Below are 24458 nucleotides of genomic sequence, written 5' to 3' on the forward strand. Positions count from 1 at the left end.
ACACACACACACACATACACACACACACACCTAAATTATGTATTAATATCCTCTGCATATGTTCCACAGACTCAGACAGAGACAAAAGAAACCCACATATACAGCAAATATCCGGATGTTTTACAAACCTGTCACTCACATTATGCATGTTTTTGTGTCAGCAGAAAAGTTCAGCTGTAGTAAAGGGCGAACGGACGGCACAGAACACAGCAGCAGCATCTGAAACTAACAGACATTATAGAAGTGAACTGAAATGGCCGTAGAGACTCTTTGATTTTTACATTTGTTTGTCTGGGTTAGATTGGATTGCTCGGTTTGCATTGATCACTCTCAACTGATGATTGATCCTAAAGTGCCACTCAATTCCTCAGTGAACTTTAACACTTTTTTATTGTGTGATGCCAGAGTGCCTCCTGCTGGTGACAAAGGGGACTGACACTGTGTCCCAATTCCGTACTGCAGGTTTTGAGTATGAAGTGTGTTCACATTGGGATCTAAGGAAAGAGGGTGTAGCATGCTGTACAGATTGTGAAACCCCTTGAGGAGAATTTGTAATTTGTGATATTGGGTTATACAAATAAAACGGACTTGACTTCAAACTGGAAAAGAGACAAAGTACACTCAAAACAGCATCTGTTTATACTAAAAAAACCTTTTTTGAGTGTGCTCCCCAAAGCAAAACACAAAGGAAATGGAGGAGCCACTTGCAGCTGCAAAAAAGCTTTGTAAACACCCCAGAAAACATAGAAACAAGAAACAACTATTAGATACTTGGAAAAACATTTTATGTTAATTTATTAAGTTTAATTTGCAGTGATATTCCACAGTCGCAGTTGGAATTAAATGCATTGACGTATATATTATAATATGTCTTGTTAGTATGGAACAGTTAAGTGCAGTATGTTGATTTTATGTGTATTAACTGCAAAAACATTACACTAAGACAATAAGTATGTACAGTAGTATAAATTATACACAACAAGAATATAGTGTGGAATTGGGGATTTATGTGTGTCACAGTGCTGTGCATATGAGACAGGATATAATATGACATTTTTCACATTTTTCTTCATTTTAATGTACAAGTGAACAGTTCAAAAAACAGCCAACCACCATACTGACCACCAGTGAAGTCCACAGTAAAATTATATTTATATAATTATTATAATATTTACTTTTATTAGTATTGACAGATAGGAAAAATGCTTAAAATCTGGCTTCACCTCTACACATGTGAGTGCAAAGATTACATCATGTTAAATGTGATTTGAGCAAAGGCTGCAACAACTGATCCAGTTGAGGCTATTTTATCGCGCTTTGAGCTTGCAAACAAATCCATTTCTCAGCTGAACCTGTTGTTAATTATTGATTTTGATTCCCGTCCTTCATCACAGAGGATTCAGCACATCATGATCAGGGAACTGTCTGCCTCAAATGTGAAGATGGTTACTATAAGTAAGTCTCTTTGGCTAAGAATTTCATTGAGTTACACCCCTTTATTCTTATGCTGTCATTTTGATACCATCTGTCTCTCTGTCTGTCAGGTTGGGCACAGACTGTCATCAGTCCTGCCCAGATCGGACCTACAGCGTGAATGGCAGCATGGTGTGTGAGCCGTGTGAAGACAAACGATGTGTGAACTGTGACCAGTCCCAGTGCTACTGGTGCGAAGAGCGATTCTACGTCTCTGGTACCATTTGGAACTCTTTACAGAATAATTATGAGCTGAGTCATAGAGTGAATGTCAGCTCCTCGGGTGAGAACAAACGTCTCATTATCTTTTAACAATATAGACAGGGTGGGACACTGCGCCCCGAGGAGCTGACACTTCACCTGGAATGTTAGTTTCAGTCTTGCTGTACTGTTTTCAGATTTGTTCACTATTCCATTTAGAGAGATGTGTGAAGAAACTGTGATCTGCATACTGATTTTGATATTTATATAGACTCGGCTGCTAAAGAGAAAATCTTTAAATGTCCTTTAAAGAACAGAATCACAGTAAATTAATTGATTTTGTATGATCACAAGCATCCACAAAAGTCTATTTGTGTGTCCAGATGGATCGTGTGTGGATCACTGTAAGGAAGGTTTCTTTGTGGATAAGGAGAGCCAGGACTGTGAGCCATGTCACCGTGCCTGTCGTACCTGCGGAGGGCCACAATATGACGACTGTGACTCCTGCGAGGAAGGATTCACACTGAAGGACGGGGAGTGTTTGGAGGACAAACAGCTTGCCTGTCCCGAGAAACAATTCAGAAACAGTACGGCGAATGTTCAGTACTCAAGTGGCTCAATGTGATCAACATTACCCATCTGTAAACTTTGGTTTTGGGTGGATATAAGTCATGTAATTTTTTTATATGCTTCTCTTTAAACAACAACTGAGCCACATCTGTAGAACTGCTGTTAAGTGCTGCCATTGAAGCATGTTGCATTGAAATCTATTTTTCTATTAATATTTAGAAACCCACCCTTAAGAGTCTATATTTTTCATCTCAGTCATTATGACATTTTCATTCATCTCCTCTTTTGTGTCATTTATGTGTTACCATTTTTTCCTTGTTATTTTTGCTCAGATCTGGGGAAATGTGAGGCATGCCACTTCACTTGTAAGACTTGCTCTGGTACGACGGAGTGCAGCAGTTGTTACCCAGGTAGATACTCTGTCTATGACTGCTTATGAAACAAGGACTTGGTGGACTTGTCTTAGATGTTTTGGAAAACCTGCACATGTATTTTCATCAGGATCAATGGAACAGTATGATAGAAAGCCACATTAGATCTCCCACAAATGTTTGTACCACTGACAACCTTTGTGTCCTTTATTCTTTTTCTTGTAACAGTGGTATGATTTGTCTTTCTGCTTTCAGGTCGTTTTCTGACCCCACAATACTCCTGCTTATCTCGTTGTTCACCTGGCACGTTTGCCAACAAAATGTCCGGCAGGTGTGAGGACTGCTCAGAAGGTTGTGTCATGTGCCAGGACGCCCAGCAGTGCCAGCGCTGTCGCGATTGGCTTTACCTGCACGATGGAGCATGTGTGGAGGAGTGTCCGAGGTTCTTGCCCTGGTTTTTCATTTCTTTACATGCATGTGTTTGCACACCATCATAATACTGTCAATGATTTTCTCCTCTCTTTTCGCCGCCTTCCACAGAGGGATTCCTCAAGGTAGCGTATGCCAGCCGTGTGCCTCGGAGTGTGCATCCTGCCAGAAAACTACCTCCAACTGTTTGAGCTGTGAGAAACATTACTTGCTGCTGGACCACTCCTGCAGGGAACGCTGTCCAGAGAGTTACTACGCCACCCAGAGGGAATGCCTTCGCTGCCCTGATAACTGTAGAGAGTGCAATAAAGATGGTCTGTGTAAGAGTAAGTACGCTGGTTGGAGCAGTAGAGGACAGAGAAACGTTTTAAGTGTTTGTTGAGCTGAAGAGAGGATGAAGAGGATAAATGCAGACGGGGGAAAGACAGGAAATGCCAATAGCTCCTGCTTTGCTCACCGGACTGCAAATATTTCAGCGATGAAGACTGAATGTAACAATTGGAAGGAGAAAGGAAGTGAGGACCCATGATAAATCAGATGACAAGAAGGATGGAGGATTAGAGCAGGCATTTGGGAGGAGTAGAGAAGACAAAACAACATTAAGGGGTCTGAGTAGTTTTTCCACTTTTTTGGGTAATGTAGAGAGATATACTTTACATCTTTATGACCTAAATTAATTAATAAATCCTACATCCCTATTAAATTGTATAGTAGGAAATATGTTATCATGGACTAGGATCTAAATGTCACAAATTAATGCTTTTTCTGAATGTAAAACTGATTCTTTTGATTAGTGGTGGTAGTCTTATGATCATCACTTACTGCAGGTTAAAGATTTTTTCATTCCTGACAACATTGTGTTGAAGAAAATCAAATGTACGCCTCAAAGATTTAAGAGTTACGTTTTTGTGTATAAATCCATCCAAGGATTCAGTTATGTGATTGGGCATCATGGAAGAAAATTTGGTCACAGCTGCAAGAAAATTCAGAGCACAAAGCAATCACTACTTTTGATACATAGACATGTATATATTTATAAATCTTGAGAATGAGGATTATCATGTAATTGTTTAAGAGATCTCAAGGTCTCACCTAAATCAGTTTGTGTGCAGGTTAAGAGTGAAAGTGACTTAATTTGAGTCCAGGGTTCCATGTAATTTTAATAGTTTTGACTCACTGGCCTAAATGTCACTTTTCAGAGCCCTGCTGTGCAAAAAGATATGAAAACACATTTTTTTCCTTTGTATAATTCTTTTACTTCCTCTTTTTCTCTATCTCAGAGTGTGCAGACTACTTCTTCCTCCATGACGATAAGTGTGTGGATGATTGCCCTACTGGCTACTTTGCTAGTGAGAAGCAACAGGAGTGCGAGCGTTGCCATGCTGATTGTGCTTCCTGTGACGGACCGGACATTGATGACTGTCTTGAATGTCGCAACAAGAAAGCTGTCCGTCACAACGGAGAGTGTCTAGCTGAGTGTCTCAGCTACACTTACCATGATAAAACTACCAATGAATGCAGAAGTAGGGAAGATTGAATCTTATTTTGTTCATGAAATAAAAATATTGATTTCTACTTTCCCCAAAATTCTAGTCAGCTGAGTCTCATGACTTTAAATTTTTTCCAGATTGTGACAAGTCATGTCTGACCTGCTCAGGCCCTGAGCCCTCATCCTGCCTCAGCTGTGATAAGAGCAGGACTAAAGATACCACTGGCCACTGTGTGTGGTTCAGTGCGTGCCCTCTGACCTCATACATGGACCAGGATGGCGAGTGCCAAAAGTGCCACAAACTCTGCCATCGCTGTTCTGGACCGGGCAAAGACCACTGCCTCAGCTGCAAAGAACAACACTTCTTACTGAGTGAGTTATCAAGAAAAATTTTGTTTTCAACCAGAGATGTGGTCAATTAACTTTCAGGTTACTCAGTTTGGTAAAATTAGAACAACATAATGATTAACAATCATTATAGAAGGCATTTTAGAAGAAACTTCTCTTTTAGAAATCTTGACTTTGTGTCTGTGTCCATCAGACAACACATGTGTGCAGGAGTGTCCTGTGGGTTACTACGCTGAGGACAAGGACGAACGTGTGTGTGAGCGCTGTCACTTCACCTGTAAGTCGTGTACCGGCCGTCACAGCGTGCAGTGTGACGTCTGTAAACTCGGATTCTTCAGGCAGGGAAGCAGCTGTGTCGAAACCTGTTTAGAGAGGTTAGAAGAACTTACAGACACACAAACATCACACCTACTCCTCTCTCCCTTTTCATTAAAAAACATGAAAAAGTTAACAAAACATCCTTTCTCCTTTTTAGTCACTATGGCAACTTCAGCAACATGGCTTGCGAGCGCTGTGACCCCTCTTGTAGCAAGTGTTGGGGTCCTAGTAACAGAAATTGTCGGAGCTGTCGGGACGGGTACGTCTACCTGAGGCATTCGGGACAGTGCCTGCGGAGCTGCCCTTCAGGCTACTACCATGACAGCTGGTCCAAGACCTGTCACAGGTGTCACCCCACCTGCAAGACCTGCAACAGTTAAGGAAGCCTGACAGCTTATTACTGCCATGTTTTCTCTCTTTTTCAGGCTTTCTTTTTCACATTATTGAGCATGATTTTTTTGTGTTACTATTTCTGTTTTTATATATTTTTTATATTTAATAAATTCCAAATTTTTAGGCATCAAAGTCAGAATTAGCTGGGATTTTCATGTTTGCTCTTGATACTGTGCATAGAAATGACTTGTGGCAGTTGATCAGGAGTTAATGAAGTACAAATTGCAATTGATTATTACTGGTAAATGAAATCAAAACAGCTGATTTTTCACAACTAAACATGGTAACTTGATATACATCAGTAAAGCCCCATAAGATGCAGAATCATTTTTTCCTAGCTGAGCTTGCTCATTAGGCAAGGAAATTCTATAATATATACTTTTGCAGATTTCATTACAGATAAACTGTGAAGTTTCTTCGTAAGAAGTCATTCCCATTATAATGATTTTTTTGTATTTGTAGTGATACATATATTGTGCACAGTGCAGGGAGGAAGAATAAAAAATACATATACATTTTTGGGACATTTTCTGCCCTTTTTTGGAGAGAACAGTTAAGAGCTGAGAGGAAATGAGGGAAAAGAAAGGGGGGATGATATAAGGTTCCCAGGCGAACTGTGCACATTGGAATTACATGGTTAATATCTTAAAGCCTTACTCCACCAGTACTCACCAGAATAGAAATATTTTAACATTACATCACATCTCTACATCCTGTATGTTCTCAAATAAGCATGCAGGTCGCACTATACTTTCTATGCTTATTTACTGAGGTTTCCCCCAAGCAAAGACATGCTGCTGCTGTGCCTCTTAAGACGCTTTTCATTTGGAAACTCCAGTTTAGCCATGTGATGACATTTGACAGAAGTTACTATAACACAATATCTGTCTTTCTCTCTCGCCCCGTGTGTGTGTGTGTGTGTGTGTGTGTGTGTGTGTGTGTGTGTGTGTGTGTGTGTGTGTGTCTCTCTTTCTCCTTCCAGGAGAGGGCGCTCTGGCCTGCCAGTCTTGTCATGAAGGTTACACGTTTATGAGAGGCATCTGTGAATCCAGGTGTCTCCTAGGCTTCTATGCAGCTTCACAGGTCACAGAAAAAGCTTTTGTGTTACTTTACATGTATTTACAATGAGCGTTTTTGTCAGTGTTCATCCAGCAACGTCACAATGAACAAATTGTTATAATTTGTCTATCATAGCATCTACATGACAAGATGCTCAACTTGCAGAATCAGCTGCTGTATGGAGCAATATTAGAATGTGTTAACAACTCTTCTCAGAGCGACGAACCAAACTGCAAGGCGTGTGACCCGTCCTGCCTGGACTGCCGAGGTCCCAGCATGTGGAACTGCACAGTGTGCCCCGCTCTCCAGATCCTGAATGATGACGGCCGCTGCTTGAGCTGTTGTGGAAAAGAAACGCGCCAGGATGATAAGCCGATAGCCAGGGAGTGCTGTGACTGCCAGGCCTCACTAGGTAAACCAGAATACATACTGGAGCACAGACTGCCAGCTCTAGCAAAATACACACAGATCAATGAGGCCTCTTGTGTCATCTTGTCAGTGAAAATTCCTCCTCTAGATTTGTGAATACACACTGTATTGATACTTGTGTGTGTGAGTCATCAGTCACAGTTTTTGAGGGGATCTGCCATTTGTAATGGTTGCCCTTTATAATTCATTTAACTGTATCTGCTGTGTAGACACGAGTTTCAACTTCCTAGCAAACTGGGGTTTCCAGGATTTCAGGATGCTAAATATGTTTCCAAGTTTTCTTGGCCTCTAACTATTACAGATAAGACTGCATTTCTTGGAACTAGAGTCTGGTAACACACACTCACGCCATGCAGGGATCATCAGAAACCCTGTATGGAGTTTACGTCTAATGTACAGTAACTGTCTAATGCTCCTTCTCTTTCACAGAGGAGTGTGTCTTGGATGTCAACTTTGTGTTGCGAGGAGCTGAAGAGTTGGAGGTTCAAGGCAGCTCTGCCAAACGCTTCATCACTTTCTGCATTCTACTCATTTTCTCCATGGGTGGAGGAGTCTTCCTCTTCCTCCAATCTCGACCGTATAAATCACTCGCCATCCCTGGCATGCCCAAAACCAAAGCTGGAGGCTATGAGAAACTGGACAGCAACGGAGGAGTCGGCTCACAACCCGACACCTCCCCGTTTGGGGAGTACAGCGACCGAATCATTGAATGTGAGGATGATGAAGGAGAAGAAGATGATGATATTGTGTACATGTCAGAAGATGGGACAGTGTATCGGAAGTTCAAGTACGGACTCTTGGATGATGATGAGATTGAGCTAGAGTATGATGATGAGAGCTTCTTATACAAATGAAACAAGATGAAGAACAACATACTTTAGCTGCACTGACATAGATTTTCCTTACATATCATTGCAATCTAAATATGTTAATGCATGATGTAATTATGTTTTGAAAAGTCAAATCAAGCACACACTTTTTCAGACTAAAACCATTTTTAATCAGGAACTAATTTGAGTCATACCAGCTAGTCAGCAGCTATTATGTTGATGTAAATGTTCATTTGTCAATCATCTTTATTTTTTGTAGGACAGATATCACCATCAGGATAAATACTATTCTGTGGTTGTTGTTTTTTTTAACATGGCTGCAACTGAAAGAAAAATAATTATGGGCAAAACCAATGTTGTGCATTAAAGTCTGAAACTTGAACATCATCATATAATTAACTTTTTCCTGTAAAACTATCTTATCTCTTAGCATGTTTCAAGCCATATTATTGGCACTAATCAGATCTTCCATGTTTGCCTTAAAAACAACACAAGAGTGAAACTACTAGACACATCTAATCATATTTGTGATGGTTGTTTCCAATACATCCAGATTCTTTTTTGGAAGATTTGGATTTTTGAGTATACTTATGTAAATCTAGCATAGGGATACCAATTTCTTGCTGGTGTCAGTGAAAAGTTGGGCTATGACTATGCAGCAAACCTACATAGGTGCACCTCAACCTACAATAGGTTCAGTTTTCTTAGTAAGTCATTGTGAATGTCATCTGAAATTCTTGGCGATACAGCTGCTGGGTCAATCTGAAAATGAGTTGTCTTACTTCTGCTCCTGTTTACTTCACAACTCTGCTTTTGGTTTACTGTTCAGTTATGCAGCATATTCCTTTAATCATTTTTGTCTAATCCACATTTCTATAAGCATTTATTTTTGAGACACAACCCTCAGTGGAAGGTGTGAATGTGCTGAAAATCATATTCATTCTCATGTGTTGTTTACATTTTCTAGAGTAAATCATTTCATTTGGAACAAACCTTGTCTGTTTACAACATGAGACGATGAAGAGAAGACTTTGTCAATAAAACTTTGATTATTCTGAAACAAAACTCCCCCACAAACATATCAAACACATAAAACTAAATTTCTTTACATTTAATTATTAATTTTTAGCTTATATTATTGATTAACATATAATAATGTAATATACTTCCACTGTATCTGCATCATCTGCTTTTAAGCACTTAACTGCTCTGTTAACATTACAGTTCAGTGCTGCTGTGTTTTATTGTATCGTTTAAGTTTTAACTGTACTGTGTATCACACTTCATCTAAAAATTCAAAGCAAAATTTCTTCTGAAGTATAATCTGATCTGTGAACCTGCGTGTTAAAGTTTGGACCTTTTCAGGTTAGTTTACAAAGAGTGTACTCGGTGTTTTCCTGTTTTTAGACCTCAGTGAAATGCTTAGATACTTGTGTCCAGACCTCTACTTACGACACAGCAGAAAGTTGCAGAATAGTTCCTTAAAATATTTGCTACTTTAATGTTTTGATTTCAGAGTTGCACATCTGGCTTGTGTTGAGATAAGAACACTTCCTTTCCTACTCACTGGAAAGTGTGAAGTCCAATCAATTTGCATTTTTCTGTATACTTGCCTGAAGTGAAATGTACTGTGAATGTTTCCTAATAAAGTTGGATTTTGATCTGTGTTAGGAGTGTGCAGTTTAATGGGAATTTTTATCATGAATTAATTTGAAGTTTTGAGTAGAGTTGCATGCAAAACAACACACAAGTGACTTTTAGCTGTTCCCTGTTTTACGGAAATTACACAACCAATTGCACATGTTTGAACACAGTTACTGCACATGTAATCATGTTTCCACTATGTTTAATTATTTTGAATCTTACCATGTAACTTTTAACTGAGAGAACTTAAGCTTGATTATATACTAAAGTAATAATAATGTAACAGAAAGATTCATGGAGTGTGAGCAGAGAATTTGCAAACTGTTAACTGCTTAGAAATAAAAGCCGTGGCGAAAATGATGCATCAGAGGGTAGCAAGATTGCCACGGTCCCTTAAAATGGAACAAAACCAGATAAGGATGTTTACTGGAAGAAGCAGCTTTTGACAATGACCCTTGTGCGAGATTTAGAGAGTGTTCAGAATGCAGTTCCCAGCAGGTGTAGAAATGTGTCAGAAGCGAAGCCGAGTGATTCGGCCTTCAGCTTCCAGTTCTCAGCAGATGGATGCTGATAAGTAATCCATCCAGTAACAAATGGTTGACTGTTGTACCAATAAATTGCTTTTAAGGATGAAGGAATGCTCTGTAGCCTTTATGACAGGTGTAGTTATGTCTGTATATGTGTGTTTGACTTTGCCTTTTCACTCTTTGTCTAACACAAACACTGAGCCTGCGTGCACACATGATGCTCTGAGCTTTATTAAAGTGTGACAATATTGTAAGAGATTTTTGTCTTGTTCCTCTTTGTCAGAGTGGAACTGCAAAAATTGCCACAACACCTGTGATTGAGCTTAGTGACATGTTCAAATACATGTTGGCATTTGCGTTATGTAAGGAAGTGTGTGTTGTAATTTATGAACTGGCTCAAAGTGAGTGACAAAAAAGGGAATCACATGTATAAAGTTTCTAGAAATTACATTATTGTCAACTTAAGATAAAGTAATATAATAATAATGTTAGTCAGCTAGATAAGTAATGAATACAGTGTGTGGATGAGTGTAGTGTGTAATGAGTGCAAACAAATCACAAAACCCTGACCCAGCTGGCTGGTGGAGGCCTGAGTGGAAGAGAAGAGAAGGAGGTTACAAACAGGAAGCCTCTTAAATAAGCTGAAGACTAAACTACTCAGGTGTACTTTCCTGATGTCCCCTCCAACTCTGCCTATTGTGTTCCTGAGCCAGAAAGTCAAACCAATTACACAAGCAAATTATCCTAAAATCCTAAATAATTACCAAAGGACTGCTTTTAAGGTTACAAATTTCCAGTTTAATCTGCATAAGAACTGTTAAATCAAATTATTTAAGCCTCTTACATAAGTCTGATTTTCGTAATATAACCTTTACACCGAGTGCCTGGAGGAACAGGCTGTATCCAGTATCTTATCTAATAATAGACTCAACAAATAGACACAACATTGACTCTGGGACATCTGCTGTTGTATCTCCTCCTCTCTCTCTCACACACACACATCCACATCCCCAAAGTGTTGGAATTTAATTTTAATTTGATATACAGAGTAAACATGGCCAGATGCATTATCAGGCCTGTCATGAAATGACAGGAAAATGTGGTTTATTCTCAAAAGCTATTTCCACTCTGCTGGATTTACAGACAAGATTACATTTACAGAAAACTTGACAGGAGTACAGTATTCATAGGAGTAGTTATAGTTACAGAAGTTTTAAGGAGAAAACAAGGTAAATAAAATAAGGTAGAAAATGTCAGTCTTGAAAGTATAAGATCACTAAATTCTTAATTACATGTTTTAATGAAATTATTACAATATAGTCAATGTGAGTATTTCTTTCTGGTTTTCATGCTTTTCAACTAAATAGCTTCATTACACATTATCTTAATGGATAGAAACTAGAAATACTGCCTCACAGTATGCCTACGCCAACTAGTCAAGTTGCAGTTTACATCCATGTCTGTCCAGATTCATATAGCCTAATATTTGTAGTGAAGACTTTGAAGGAATTTAATAAAAGGTATTAAGTGTATTTTCCTTGTATGTGTTCACATGCTTGGCCGATAAAGCTGATTCTGATAGAGCACAAAGTTGTAGCCACAACAGTAGACAAAGCTTCAGATATGGATGTTGCTGCAAAGAAACAAAATCTAAAACATGGACGTTTCACACACATCTTCAACTCGGCAGCACAGAAGATCTAAACAATCACCACAGTTTCAAGGTGAGCACCCAAGATTAGTGTCACCAGTTCAGTGTCTGAGCAAATGTGAAATACAGTCACAATCTCCCCTCCTGTCCCTGAGTTATGGTGTTGAATAATGGCCAGAAAAGTGTTTTTGCAGAACATTATGATGTCACAGTGAAGTTGACCTTTGCTTTTTGGATATAAAATATCCTCACTTCATAATTTTATCCTATTAGACATTTCTGTTAAACTTTGTCATAATTAGCGTATGAATTCTTGAGTTATGGCCCAAAAATGTTTGGTGAGGTCACAGTGACCTTTGACCTTTAACCACCAAATTCTAATCAGTTCATCCCTGAGTCCAAGCGGACGTTTGTGCCAAATTTGAGCACTCCAGGCATTCCTGAGATATCATGTTCATGAGAATGGGACGGACGGACAACCCGAAAATAGCTGTCGCCAGTGCAGAGGCATAATAAAAAATGAACATGTAAATGTATTCTGATCAAATGATTTATTTGAATAAATTATATAAAACACGTGAATGAAAACATAAAATGGGCGTTGAACCTTTTAACTCTACATACAGTAACCCTGGTCCCTGTGTTCTGTGATGTCTGGAAGACATCTGACCCTGCTGCTTTACTACAGTAGGATCAAACTTTCATCTTAAAATCTCTTTGTAAAGAATCGACAGGTTTGAAGAAGCAGCACATCACAATCCAAAGTTACAGTGAGGTTTCTTCTGTACATTAAGTGCTTTAGATAAACATGTCTTATGTAGCATCCAACATATAAAAGCTTTATGTAATAGTGGATTAGATAACAGACTACAGTGAAGTACTGCTTCCAGTATAGGCTTTTTCATTTTTTAGTTGGCCTGAATAACAATTTTCAGGCTTTTACATAATTAAACACTATTTCACTGCTAGCAAGGAAACTAAACTGATTCAAAGGAAATATATATATATATAAAAAAAGCTACCAGATTGAAAACAGGAAGGTGCCTGCAAAAACAGCTAAGCTCTTCTTGTGAGAGAATCATAGCTACTGTTGCATGATTAATGTCAACATTCATAAAATGCAGTCATTTCTTTCGCTCCCTAAATAAACACTTTAATAAGTAAAGGATCGAACATAAGTAATCTGTATTGACAACACAGATTCAAAAATCCAAAAAAAAAATATCACATAGCTAGACTCATATATTTCATTCAGTTGAAATAATTATTTTACAGGGGTTCAAAGAATTGTACATCGTTCCAGTCGTGTGTTTGACAGTTTCATGTTTCATTTAACAGGTGCAGGCACACACACACAGGCCCAATAAAAAGACTAAGAGGTACTCCTCTAGCAGTGCAGAGTTTTCTCCACAGTATTTGAATATATTTGTTAAAAATTTGAAAGGCTGATCTTCTGCGTGATCATCCTTTCATTTGTAATGGTGTGAATATGTGTTAATTCACTGGATTGTTGCCCTCTTGGAGCTGTGGACTTCATTCTTCTTTCTCTCATCTCACCTATCAGTGTTTTACTATCTGTAACAAACCAGATGTGCTGCAGTGGGGGAAAAAAACTTAACTGACATGCATAAAAACTTGCCTGCTTTTTCAGTCTTTGTGTTCTACAGATCATCTACAAATCTCTACCGACCCAACAGACTGACGATGGAAAGAAAGAATAAGTACTACAGTGCCACTTAATTCCAAAGGGTGAATATGTTGAAATGATTTAAAATAATTATATAGTTATAGGGCTTGTGTCACACTGAAAGGGAAAAGACATTTTCTCAAGAGAGAAATGAAAGGATATGTTAAATTTACACGATTTCATAATTGACTCTCCTTGTCTTCAGACAGATGCATTTACTACACTGTTGCATAAAGTCACCTGACTGTGCGACCTGTGTTTTTGTTACAGACAATAATGCCCAGACTTTCTCTCCACCCATCTGACGCCAAAACAAATCTCAACAAAAAAGGACTAAAGTAACATGTATGACCTTGGCTTGATAGTGTTCACACAGTTGAGTTTATGGTCTATTTGTGACGTTCTTTATATATAGATTATTACAACATTGCTTATATTTTGTGTCTGAGTTTAACGCACAGTCATACTGTTGGATGAGGCAATCTGGTGTGAATATATACAAATTAACATACTCTGTAACAAACCGAAACGAGAAGTTTAACAGTTCACACTTTAACCACGGTAGACTGATCAAAGACACAATGACAAAGTAAAAGAGGAATACAATTTAAAAAAAAAAAATTGGTGGTTTATGATTATGTCCATGAGGAGCCATGGCAACAGCTAAGCGCTCTCAGAATGAGGTTGTGCATTTTAATGAGTACATACGCACGCAAATGTGTGTACACGGAAATCTCAGTGTTGTTCTGATGTGTGTGTGTGTGTGTGTGTGCTGTAGTCACAGCCAGCTGTCAGTGGCCATTCATAATAGTCTGTGATGTGGATGCGGTGGTGGCGGGCGGGGCTGAAGACAAGATGGGGGTGCTGGTGAAGAAGTTGTCTTCTCTCAATTTGAGATGCTCTGGCAGTTCCAGTTTGACCTTGGCCTCCTCGATGTCATTGTTGATGGCCGCAATGAGGGCTTCTGTTAGGACAGAGTTGACAGATAGATGAAGACTAACCTGGTGGTACAGGAAAACTTGAGATCTTGGCACATGAAGATATGAGTTTAGGTGTGCATGTGTGTTTGTGAGGAAGTTATCTTACCAAGTGAATCGTAGCTTCTCTCTGGACGGATGTAGCCCACCATGACAACACTGAGGATCTCACCATAAAAGTCTTCTTTGAACGTGTGAATCACATGAGTCTCCTATTTAAAAAAAAGGAAAAAGTCATATGTAATGTACAGTAAATGTCAAACGGAAGATTCTAAATAAATGTAGAAAAAAGGCTGTGTATGGAGTGTGAGTGTAGTGAACAATAATATTTTATAATAAAATAAGGGGACAATATTCATGAATTTGATAACTTCACTTAGAGCAAGTGCTTCCATGTTACTGTGGTCACTGAAATGTGTAACAATACAACACAGAAGTGAATTACATTGCAGACTTTTGCCACAACTTGCTTGAAACATTTTTAACCTTTTACAATGAACTTTGTCTTCACTTTAGAAACCAACTTATCACCAAGCCTCAGACTGAACCCTCTCTAGTAGGACGGTCATTATTCCTCCCAATTCTTACATCCTATGTCCTATTGCTGAATCCATGTCTGAAATTGGTGGCTGCAAACAAATCCATGAGCAAGACTGAAATCACAGCGGTTTAACAGCGAGAACATGTGAGGTGCTTCTTTGGGTCGTTATACTCGTCGTGATAGAACAGTTTTCAGTATCCCTCAGTGGTGGTCACATGAATAGAGACTCTCTCTTCATGTTGTTGTGCCTAAATGCTGATGTTGAGTTGTTCAGGAGTCACACCAAATTAAAACTATTTAATTTAATTTGTTCCAACATCTTTCTGTCCAATACAGAAATTTTTAAAAGACCAATTCAGTGTGACACCTAGACCTCTGGCGATGTTAGTAAAGACACAATCAAATGATTGTCTGGCCATAATTATCATGAGCACTACTCGTATGGCATGCTATTAATGGGTGACATTTATACTTTTTAACTAAAATAATAGGAAATCTACGATGACCCCTGTTTAACATTCCTGAAAACTGAGAGAAACAATGTGAAAGAGAACATGTAGAAATCTTCTTCTCCTCTTGTGAAATAGAGTTTCAAATGAGACAAAGTGTGACACTGACAATAATTTCTTTTTGATAAACTACAGGCAGGGTGCCTGGTGGTGTAACGGTTAAAGTGCATATCAGATATAGTAACTGCAGCGTCCACAGTTTGACTCCCAGCCCGGGGGACCCACGTTGTACATCATAACCCCTTCTCTCTCTACATTTCCTGTCTCTATACTGCCTGTCAAATAAAGGCAAAAGCCTGAAAAAAAAAAAAAAAACTACAGGTAGAATTTATGAGAAACTGTGAATGAAACCATGACGTCTGTTCATTAATACTTAAATAAATGAGTACATCCATTGCTCTTTGTGTGAGTATAACATAACTTCAATGAGCAGTTATTCATCTTCTTTCTAGTGTTGGGTGGTAGGACCAAAAATTTGTATCACAGCATTTTTTAAGATTCAGGCAGTTTCACAATATATCACAACTGTGTGTAGGTTTATCCTACTGTCAGGAGTACATAGAGCTTACATGAATCGCTATGTAAGCTTGTTTCAGAGTCTGAATGAGGGTAAACACAGGAAATAGCCACCTGTAGCAGCAAGATAGCTAACTGTATAGAGATCTATATCCGGGGCAGTTTGCTGGCTCACTGAACCACCCATCACCAAAATCAACTGGAAGAAAAGAGTGAGGCCGGCTGGATGAAAGATTCAGCTACACATGGTAAGAAAAATGTGATTTCAACACTTAGCTGTGTGAGGAATTACAGTATGTGAGTCTCTATCATCCAGCGGTACTCCATGAAAACTACTCAGTGTGTATCTTGTCATTTTATCCAAACTTGCAGACATGAACCATTTTATTTCATCTACTAAGTTCATAAATTCATATCATATGGGAAATTAAAACCAGTATACTGGCTGAATCAGTATACCGCCCCAGCACTGCTTCTTTCAATTGATTTTTTCCCCACTGTGTGAAATTGGATTTCCAGCCATGGCTGTGGAAGAAGTGGGCTTGTGACAAGACCACCACTGGTTTAAAACCCTAGATTGTCAAATACTCTTTGAGAAAAATCAGTTAGTAATGCCTCATTCATGTTCATTGACTACAGCATTAAATTACAGCTCAGTGGAACTTAAAGTCCTATAGCCTCACTGCAAATTGTACTTTATGTTACACAGCTGACAACAAAGTAGAATTGTGAGTTGTCACTTCATTTTGTAGTTGCTTTCAAAGATTAGAAGGGAATAAAATGCTGAATATAAGATGCGTATTATGTATGAGTCAACTGCAAATTAAGTGTTACAACTATTATCAAACTATGTGGCCAACAGTCCTTAATATATCATAATTTTAAGTATATGAATGATTACATTACATGCCTCTTAAGTCAAACAATGACAACAGCCCGAACTAAAAGCCATTAGACACAAGTGCACGCTGTGTACTGACCATGGACTTCTTGGTATTTTTGTAGTAAGGGTTCCAGCCGATGCTCATCACCATTTTGTAGACGTCACCGTTACCCACGCAGGCCCAACCATAGTAGATCCCTGTGCTGATATCTGCTGGGAGGTTGTCCACCACTGAGTCTGGGAAGTTGGCTGGAGATGTGAGGGAGAAAATGAGGAAGAAGACAACAATAACAACAAAAAAAGAAAAGTCAGCACGTCCTACTGATGTAAGTTCAACTAGAGAACATCTCATCTAGAATCAAGTTTATGTGTTGCTCAAAGGCACTTCAAGGCAAAAAAATTTTTTTATAAAGTTTTTGTGTCAGTTTTAATTAACCAGAGAACATTATCTGTTCAGAGAAAACTTTTACCTGGTTGTTGTAATTTGTAAGAAGACAAATCCTACAAGCCCGGCATGATGAGTCTATATAGACTGATAATGGATTATTGAAGTTGATATCAACATTAATATTTGAGAGTTAAAAAAAAAATCCATAAATAAAATCTGATGTTATATCAGCCAACAAGTCTATCTTTAAAAAAAAAAAAAAAAAATTAAACCATTAACTGTTTAACATTAAATGTGTTTTTTATTTTAAAAATACAATTGTGACTGAGAGTGAGTATGTAATGGTGATGGGTTTGTAAATAACCATAAACATTTATTTATATCTGTACTGTAATTTCTTGCTGCTTATTGGCTGACATGTAAGACAATAACAGATTATCTGCATGGTAATATTGGTCTGGTAACGACTCACACGACTTTTAATAACATTTAATCATATTCAGTGTACTTCCATGTTCCCTCTAGATCAAAAACATCTAAAAAGGGACCTGACCGAGGTTTCTCTTATCACCTTGTCCACAGTTTTAATAACTAGGGCTGCAACTAACCATTATTTTCATGATCGATTCTTTCTCAATGAACCAATTAATTGTTTGGTCTATAAAAGAAAATGGTAAAGGATCAGTTTCCCAAAGCCCAAGATGACGTCCTAAAATATCTTGTTTTGTCCTGACGAACAGTCCACAACCCAAAGACATTCTGTTTACTGTCATGGAGGACTAATAAAACCAGAAAATATTAAAATTTGAAAAGCTGGAATCAGAAAATTTGGACATTTTTTTCTTAAAAAAAAAAAAAAAAACTCCAAACAATCAATCGATGATCAAAATAGTTGGCAATTAATTTAATATTTGACAACTTATCGATTAATCATTGCAGTTCTAGTAATAACAAGAATATATTAAACAACAAAAAGTGAGTAACTAACTATTGGTTGCCAAAACATTTTAGCAACTTTCCATATGGTTTTACAATTATCAGGCAAATCCAAACTTGTGCCACAACGATGTGTGTTAATGAACGCTGTGGTGATGGGGGTCTGATTTACCATCAAAATATTCTAAACCCAACTTTACTTGTCATATCTGAGGGCAAATGTCAAGGAAATAAATAAAATGAAGAACAATATTACATTTATCATTAGGAGGATTACGTTTGCTTTTCAACAGATCTGACACAGAGATATTATTCAGACGACAGCATGTGTCCAACTTATTCAATATTCATTTGCATAGTTTCGTCCGTTCATTTTAGTTATGCTGTGGCGTTACTACCAATTTCTGGAAACATAATATCCTTTATTTCGGAAAATAACAGTTTTCACCATTAGTCAGATGCTGTTACTCAACTAACATTTACCACTGCAGTCAAAAAAAAAAAAAAAAGAGCCAATGTGCTCCGGTTGCGTAAAAAGGTGGTGTCGTCATCAGCACCATTCATCGTTCCTGGGTCTGTAACTACACATTAGTAACCAGTATGATTGAAGTATTTGTTAATGTATCTGAGAACAGAAGACTGCCGATGTTAAATTTAATTATGAACCGTTACTCAGCTTCTCTGACTCCACGTTAAGAGCGATTCAGAGTGACCTAACGCTACCTACGTAAGATAAGGTTACATATTCCTGGAAAGACTCTTAATGATGATTAACTCACCCGTGGGGATTCCCAGTTCTTTGCTTCCTCTCCCGAAACCTCGGATGACCTCTCCCCGGCAGAAGTACGGAAGGCTCTTCATGCCTAACTTAGTTTCCCGGTAACAGCTGGATCTCTTTGACGCACAGAATGACCTCGAAAGACACAAGAAAGTCGGACTACTCTGTCGGCACCTCTTTGGTAGCTAGCAGGACTGAGATTTTACCCTTGTAGAGTTCAAAGTCCGCCCTTGTATTTAGCTTTACCTGCGGGTACCTGGGTACCGGGCGTATAGGTTAAAGTTGAACGTTTCTCACTAACAGTGACGGTAAAAGTTAACCAGCTATGCTAGCTAAACAGACTCGGCTAGCTCACAGGCAAACTGTCCCTGAAACGGTTTTAACTGAAAGTCTCTGTTGTAACTTACAGTACTCTAAAGATGACAGTCCCCGCTGTCATTTAGGTCCACTCACGCTGTGGTGGTTAAAATCAAGTCCCCGGTGCTGACAGAGAGCCGGTAAAATTACATGTGTTGGTGTGTCGAACACATCTACGTCCGTAGCGCTTTTTACGCTTCTGCTGACGTCATTGACCGCGTGACCAAAGCGGGCCATGCAGAGTCATGTGTTGCCTTCAGGTGTTGTAGGAAATATAGCCATTACAAATGAGGCGTTCACTAAAATCAGAATTTGTTTATTAGCCAAGTATGCAAGAAACGAAGAATGTGTCTTGGCGTTTGTTCACAACACAACAGAGAAGGATAAACATATAACAAGAGTAAGGTAATAACAATAATGAAATAATGAAATAAAGTAGCACTAAAATTAAATGGAAAAAATAAAAATTTAAAATCTTTTTACAGAACAGAATAATAATAATTTTGAAATGAGATATAAAACTTGAAATTAAATATTGACTGCACAAAATAAATATGGACTGCGCTACCAACCAACAATTGCTGACAACTGTAAAAATTAAATGTGACATGTGCAATTAAATTATGTAACAGTGGAGGTTGAATGTGAAGCACAATGTTATGTCCAGTTTGGTGAAATATATGAAAGTGACCAGTGCAGGGATTAAATGAGGGATGTGAAATGTAAAGTCCAGTTTGTTAACACCAGTGTGAACAATCAATGGAAGTACAATTGAGGTTTTCAGCTGGGTGTTTTTATATTCAAGCTACTAAAATCTTCCTCTTGGAAGGTGTGTGTGCACGGCAAGCTATAAAAAAATGAATTGTTTTATTGTTTTTAACTTCAAAGTTCCAGTGAATATACAAAAACCCTTTATAGGTTACTGACAGGTTTGTTGGTGCTTTCGTTGGTGTTTGAGTCTAACCACAAGAGGGCGACAAGAAGACTATACTTTGCCAAGCACCCAAACCATGATCCAGACAGACTACCTGCTAGTAAATTAGAAAAAATATATTGTGATGTAAATTGGGTTCATTAAAACAGTTGTTTTTTTCAAATTTGAACTGAAAATATATCAGCAGGCCTATTATACTTTGTTTTTTTCCATATGTAAAAATGTATATTATTGCAGGTAAAAAATAAAAAATAAACATTAAGGACATACAAGAAAGAGATCATTATGAATTTGAACCATTCAGTCTTTATTTAAAGATGTATTAATGCTGTTTTCTTATTCTGAAACACCACAATAATTCAATCTGCCCTGAAGTTCTGTAGGTTAAATTTACCTACATTAGAGCAGCAATAAACATGCAAATCTGTGGACTGAAAGCAAACGTTGTGTGTGTGTATGTACATCTCTCTCTCTCTCTCTCTCTCTATATATATATACACATACATATAAGTTCTTCCATAAATGTCATATCAATAAAGAGAAAAAGTAATTTGATTCCTTTATATGGTCTTAAAAAAGCCTTTGAGTGTGTGTCCCGATTTGGAGAACAAATCTACTCAAACACATTTGCTCTCAGAATAAAAGCACAAACCTGTAATAATCTTAGCAGTGGTACAGTACAGTTACTCCTGCTGGCTAAATAAGTGAACATTGTAACTCTGAGTGTCCAGACTGCAGGGAAACAGCATTGTTTTCTTCATTTCATTGTTTTCTATTATATTATGGCTTTTGCAGGACTAAATTTTAGCGGTTTCCGTGCATGGTCACATTTTTGATTAACAGAGATTGAAATGAATTCCATCTTTAAGGAGGGTCACAGACTTTATGAACATTATTTAAGGCAATTTCATGCTCTAAACAGAATCATTAGCCAGTAGGAGTGTACAAGTGTTTGTAATAAATCAACTGTTAATAAAACAGTGCCGCTTTTTCTCACCGTCTCGTATACTCATACAGTTTGGGCCGATACTATATGGCCATGACAACCATAAATCCTTTAATTAACGACCCAACCCTAAATGTGAGGAACAATTGTATCAAAGATAATGATTCAATTGATATTTGAAGGTTAAATATTTCAAGGTGTGGCTGACCTGTGTTACTGTTCATGTATTTTTGGATACAATATTGCATGCTATTGCACACAGAATTATAAAGACCAATGATACAAATGAAATGTGTGTAGTGTACTGTTTCACTCCTTTTTAAACATAAAAGCTCTGTTCGTCTTCACCAGGCTTAGGTGCATGAGAAATGGTTTTACTTTGAAAAATACTGACAGGAAGTTGTACTTTCATAGCCAACTGTGACTCCCATGTACTGATGTGACACACCTGAACAGGTGTACCCAACAGGTTGAGGAACATCAGACAGGTACGAGGACAGACAGAGATGACTGGAATCTATTCCTGCTGCTTGTAAAGTCACAGGTAAGACACATTTATCTGCTCTGCTGTTTAGGTGAACAAAAGTTGAAAATTACAGTCACAGCAGGATTTATGCCTATTTCATTTTTCTCACATTTAATGACTGATTTCATCTCATAGATTTGTCTTGAGGCTATTTTCAAGGCTTCAACAGTAAATTCTTTTCTCCTGTTACATATGTTGTATGCTAGCACTGTGATTTGAACGTTTTTCTGACAATATATCTTTTGCTGCAGTAGCAAGTCACACCTAATTCACACCTAACTTCACCTTTTAAAATTGACACAGTGTAATACCGCAGTTTAAATATTATCTGGGTTGGAGAAACTGATAAGTACAATTCAACTTTGTTTTTCCACTGTTAAAGTGGCCCGTACCATTTTTACAACCTTATACAGAGGATGAATTAATTGAAACAAACAAACAAAATAAAAAACAACTAAAAATTAAAACTGAACAGTGCTGTGAATTGACTGGATGTAAAAGAGAATTTGCAGCTTTGAAAAAAATGAGTAAAGGGCATAGATTTGGTTTTAACTTTGATCGGGACTTAAAAAAAAAAAAAAAGGACAGCACTTGGCCTCCATCTATTTCTTCTCTTTCATATACACGCATATGTACACATACACACATTAAGAGCCTGACTATACAAAAAGTTTACTTTATTGAATATGTATTTGCTGATATAACAGGAAATAATTTATATTAATATATAGAAATCAATATTTTAAATTGACCTATGATAGACGTTCACAATAACTGCAATAAGAAATTTTAAGTATGGAAACCTGAAGGTAATGCGCTGCTCTGTTTGAACCAGCTCTCTGCCGTGAAGTTTTCAGACTTCACCTGAGATTCTGTAGCTTTGTGCTTCTTTCACTTTGATATCTGTAAATCATCTCGAAACTTTTTTTTTTTGTATTATTTTTCATTCAACTCCTCAACTCATGGCTACATCTTTCACTATGACATAAGAACTCACCTGAGAGCATGAGAGCTGCTGACAGGATTTCTATAACGACATGATGCCTACACATTCACAAACAAATAAGTTGGACATGCTGCAGCTAGGGAGAAGTGACACAACTGTTTTTTTGTTTTTGCTAAGTAACTCCGAGACTGTGTCACTTATAGGCAAAATATTTCACATGTAGTATGGTGGACATGTCTGCACTTGTTCTAAAGTGCAAGTTGAATCATCGAGTAAACAGACACCGCATTATTTATATGTTTATTTTTTATTTATAACGCCGATGCGGAACACGTTGCGGGTCAGTTCTAACAGTGCGATAAATTGCTGGCACCCTCAGCAGACCAGCACCATGAGATCTGAGGGAGCGATCTGACAGGCGGGAAGGTGCTAGATCATCCAGAGCTTTAAAAACAAGTAAGAGAATTTTTAAATCTATCCTCAACAATACTGGGAGCCAGTGCAAAGATGCTAACACAGGAGTAATGTGACCTCTTTTACTGGTTTTGGTTAGAATTCTTGCAGCCGAACAATAGGTTTTATTTGGCAGTATAAAGTGCGTTGCAATGATCTAAGCGTGGGAGTACAAAGGCATAAGACAGTTTATTAGCATCATCTAAGAAGAGGCAGGTTCTGACTCTTGCGATGTTTCTAAACGGATAAAAAGGTTATCTTAGTAACGTTGCTGATATGATTCTCAAAGTTGAGGATCAAAGATGACACCCAGGTTTTTCACCTTTGGTTTTACCTGTAGGGCCAGATTTCCGAGTCTGTTTACGATTTCATCACTTTGACAGTCTGTGACTTCAGTTTTGTCTTCGTTCAATGTGAGAAAGTTGCCATTCATCCACTGCACAATACTGGAGAAGCAGTTTAGCAGAGGACGTAGGGCATCCTAATTGTCTGTGACAGATAAATACAGCTGGGTTTATGGACACGTCTTGGACATGATGTAAAAAAAAAAAATCTGAAATATAAACATAACTTGACTTTTACCAGTCCTACAATGTATTTTTCATTAGGCCTATTACAACTTGGCAGCTGTGGGGAAATTTTATAATAGTTTTAAAATAAATTAAACATTTCCCAGGAATGTGAGTCTGTGGACAGAAGAGAATCCGTTACTAGGCGATATATTATGTTGAAGAAACTGTAGCACTGGGGCGGCCATGTTGGATCTGACAGGCAGTGCTCTTCTGTGGCTCCGCCGTTCCGACCGTTGAGCCGTAATGGCGACAGCGTCATAGTGGCGCAGCACAATCTGTTAAGACTGTACCGTAGACGCCACGGCTTTCCTGTTTAAAAAGCCACTGGTGTGCACAAGCTAGTAAGTCTATGCTGACAAACCGTCAGGGGGTTATTCTACAAAAATGGACAGTTGTCAGCTTTTGAACTGGTAAGGGGGGAAAGTTATTAGAAAACTCACTTGCACAAAAGTAGATTTTCGTTTGTATCTCGACAGGTGACAGCTCGGATTTTTTAAATGGACTAAGATGATAGGTGTGTGTGGCTGTGTGCGTGATGAGGTCACAAGTGCATGCTTACATTTAGAAAAAATGGGGGTGTTACAATTGTGGTGATGTTACAATTGTACCATTCTCCCCTTACCTTATAAATGATCCATGTCATCCATTATGACCCATACAATAATTGTTCATCCACTCTTAAGAAAGGAGAGGGAAGGGGCTTATATAAATACGTATCCTTATAATGTCAAAGGAGAAAAATGTTGGGAATGATTACAGAACATTCATGAGATAAGC

The 24458-nt window shown here is 38.1% G+C and overlaps 2 protein-coding genes across 3 annotated transcripts in view; one reads left to right on the forward strand and one right to left on the reverse strand.

Annotated features, from left to right (window-relative positions):
- Positions 1-9577, forward strand: part of pcsk5b (proprotein convertase subtilisin/kexin type 5b) — a 79852-nt gene extending 70275 nt beyond the window's left edge. For both annotated transcript variants that reach the window (XM_067611141.1, XM_067611149.1), the window contains 13 exons: positions 1395-1455; positions 1545-1690; positions 2058-2261; positions 2577-2654; positions 2871-3057; positions 3156-3370; positions 4325-4567; positions 4672-4905; positions 5075-5255; positions 5357-5574; positions 6575-6675; positions 6868-7063; positions 7510-9577. In XM_067611141.1, the coding sequence (XP_067467242.1) occupies positions 1395-1455; positions 1545-1690; positions 2058-2261; positions 2577-2654; positions 2871-3057; positions 3156-3370; positions 4325-4567; positions 4672-4905; positions 5075-5255; positions 5357-5574; positions 6575-6675; positions 6868-7063; positions 7510-7934 (2489 nt within the window). In that variant the 3' untranslated portion in view covers positions 7935-9577. The remainder of the gene's footprint in view (positions 1-1394; positions 1456-1544; positions 1691-2057; positions 2262-2576; positions 2655-2870; positions 3058-3155; positions 3371-4324; positions 4568-4671; positions 4906-5074; positions 5256-5356; positions 5575-6574; positions 6676-6867; positions 7064-7509) is intronic.
- Positions 9578-11146: 1569 nt separating this feature from the next.
- On the reverse strand, positions 11147-19513 carry rfk (riboflavin kinase). The gene is made up of 5 exons (XM_067611179.1): positions 19355-19513; positions 18949-19082; positions 16943-17094; positions 14506-14608; positions 11147-14383 (listed from the first exon to the last, which is right to left on the reverse strand). Exons 1-5 carry the CDS (start codon positions 19384-19386, stop codon positions 14211-14213), a joined length of 594 nt encoding a protein of 197 aa, XP_067467280.1. The 5' UTR covers positions 19387-19513; the 3' UTR covers positions 11147-14210.
- Positions 19514-24458: the final 4945 nt, after the last annotated feature.

Source organism: Thunnus thynnus, chromosome 2 (genome assembly GCF_963924715.1).
Source record: "Thunnus thynnus chromosome 2, fThuThy2.1, whole genome shotgun sequence".
In the NCBI taxonomy this organism is placed as follows: domain Eukaryota; kingdom Metazoa; phylum Chordata; class Actinopteri; order Scombriformes; family Scombridae; genus Thunnus; species Thunnus thynnus.

Excerpts from the sequence above, each read along its gene's own strand:
- rfk (XM_067611179.1), bottom strand. The coding sequence starts at position 19,386 with ATGACAGCGGGGACTGTCATCTTTAGAGTACT. Across the intron at positions 19,083-19,354 it reads ACTGTCATCTTTAGAGTACT|GTCATTCTGTGCGTCAAAGA; the intron begins GTAAGTTACAAC and ends GTGTCTTTCGAG. Across the intron at positions 14,384-14,505 it reads GAGAAGCTACGATTCACTTG|AAGCCCTCATTGCGGCCATC; the intron begins GTAAGATAACTT and ends CTGTCCTAACAG.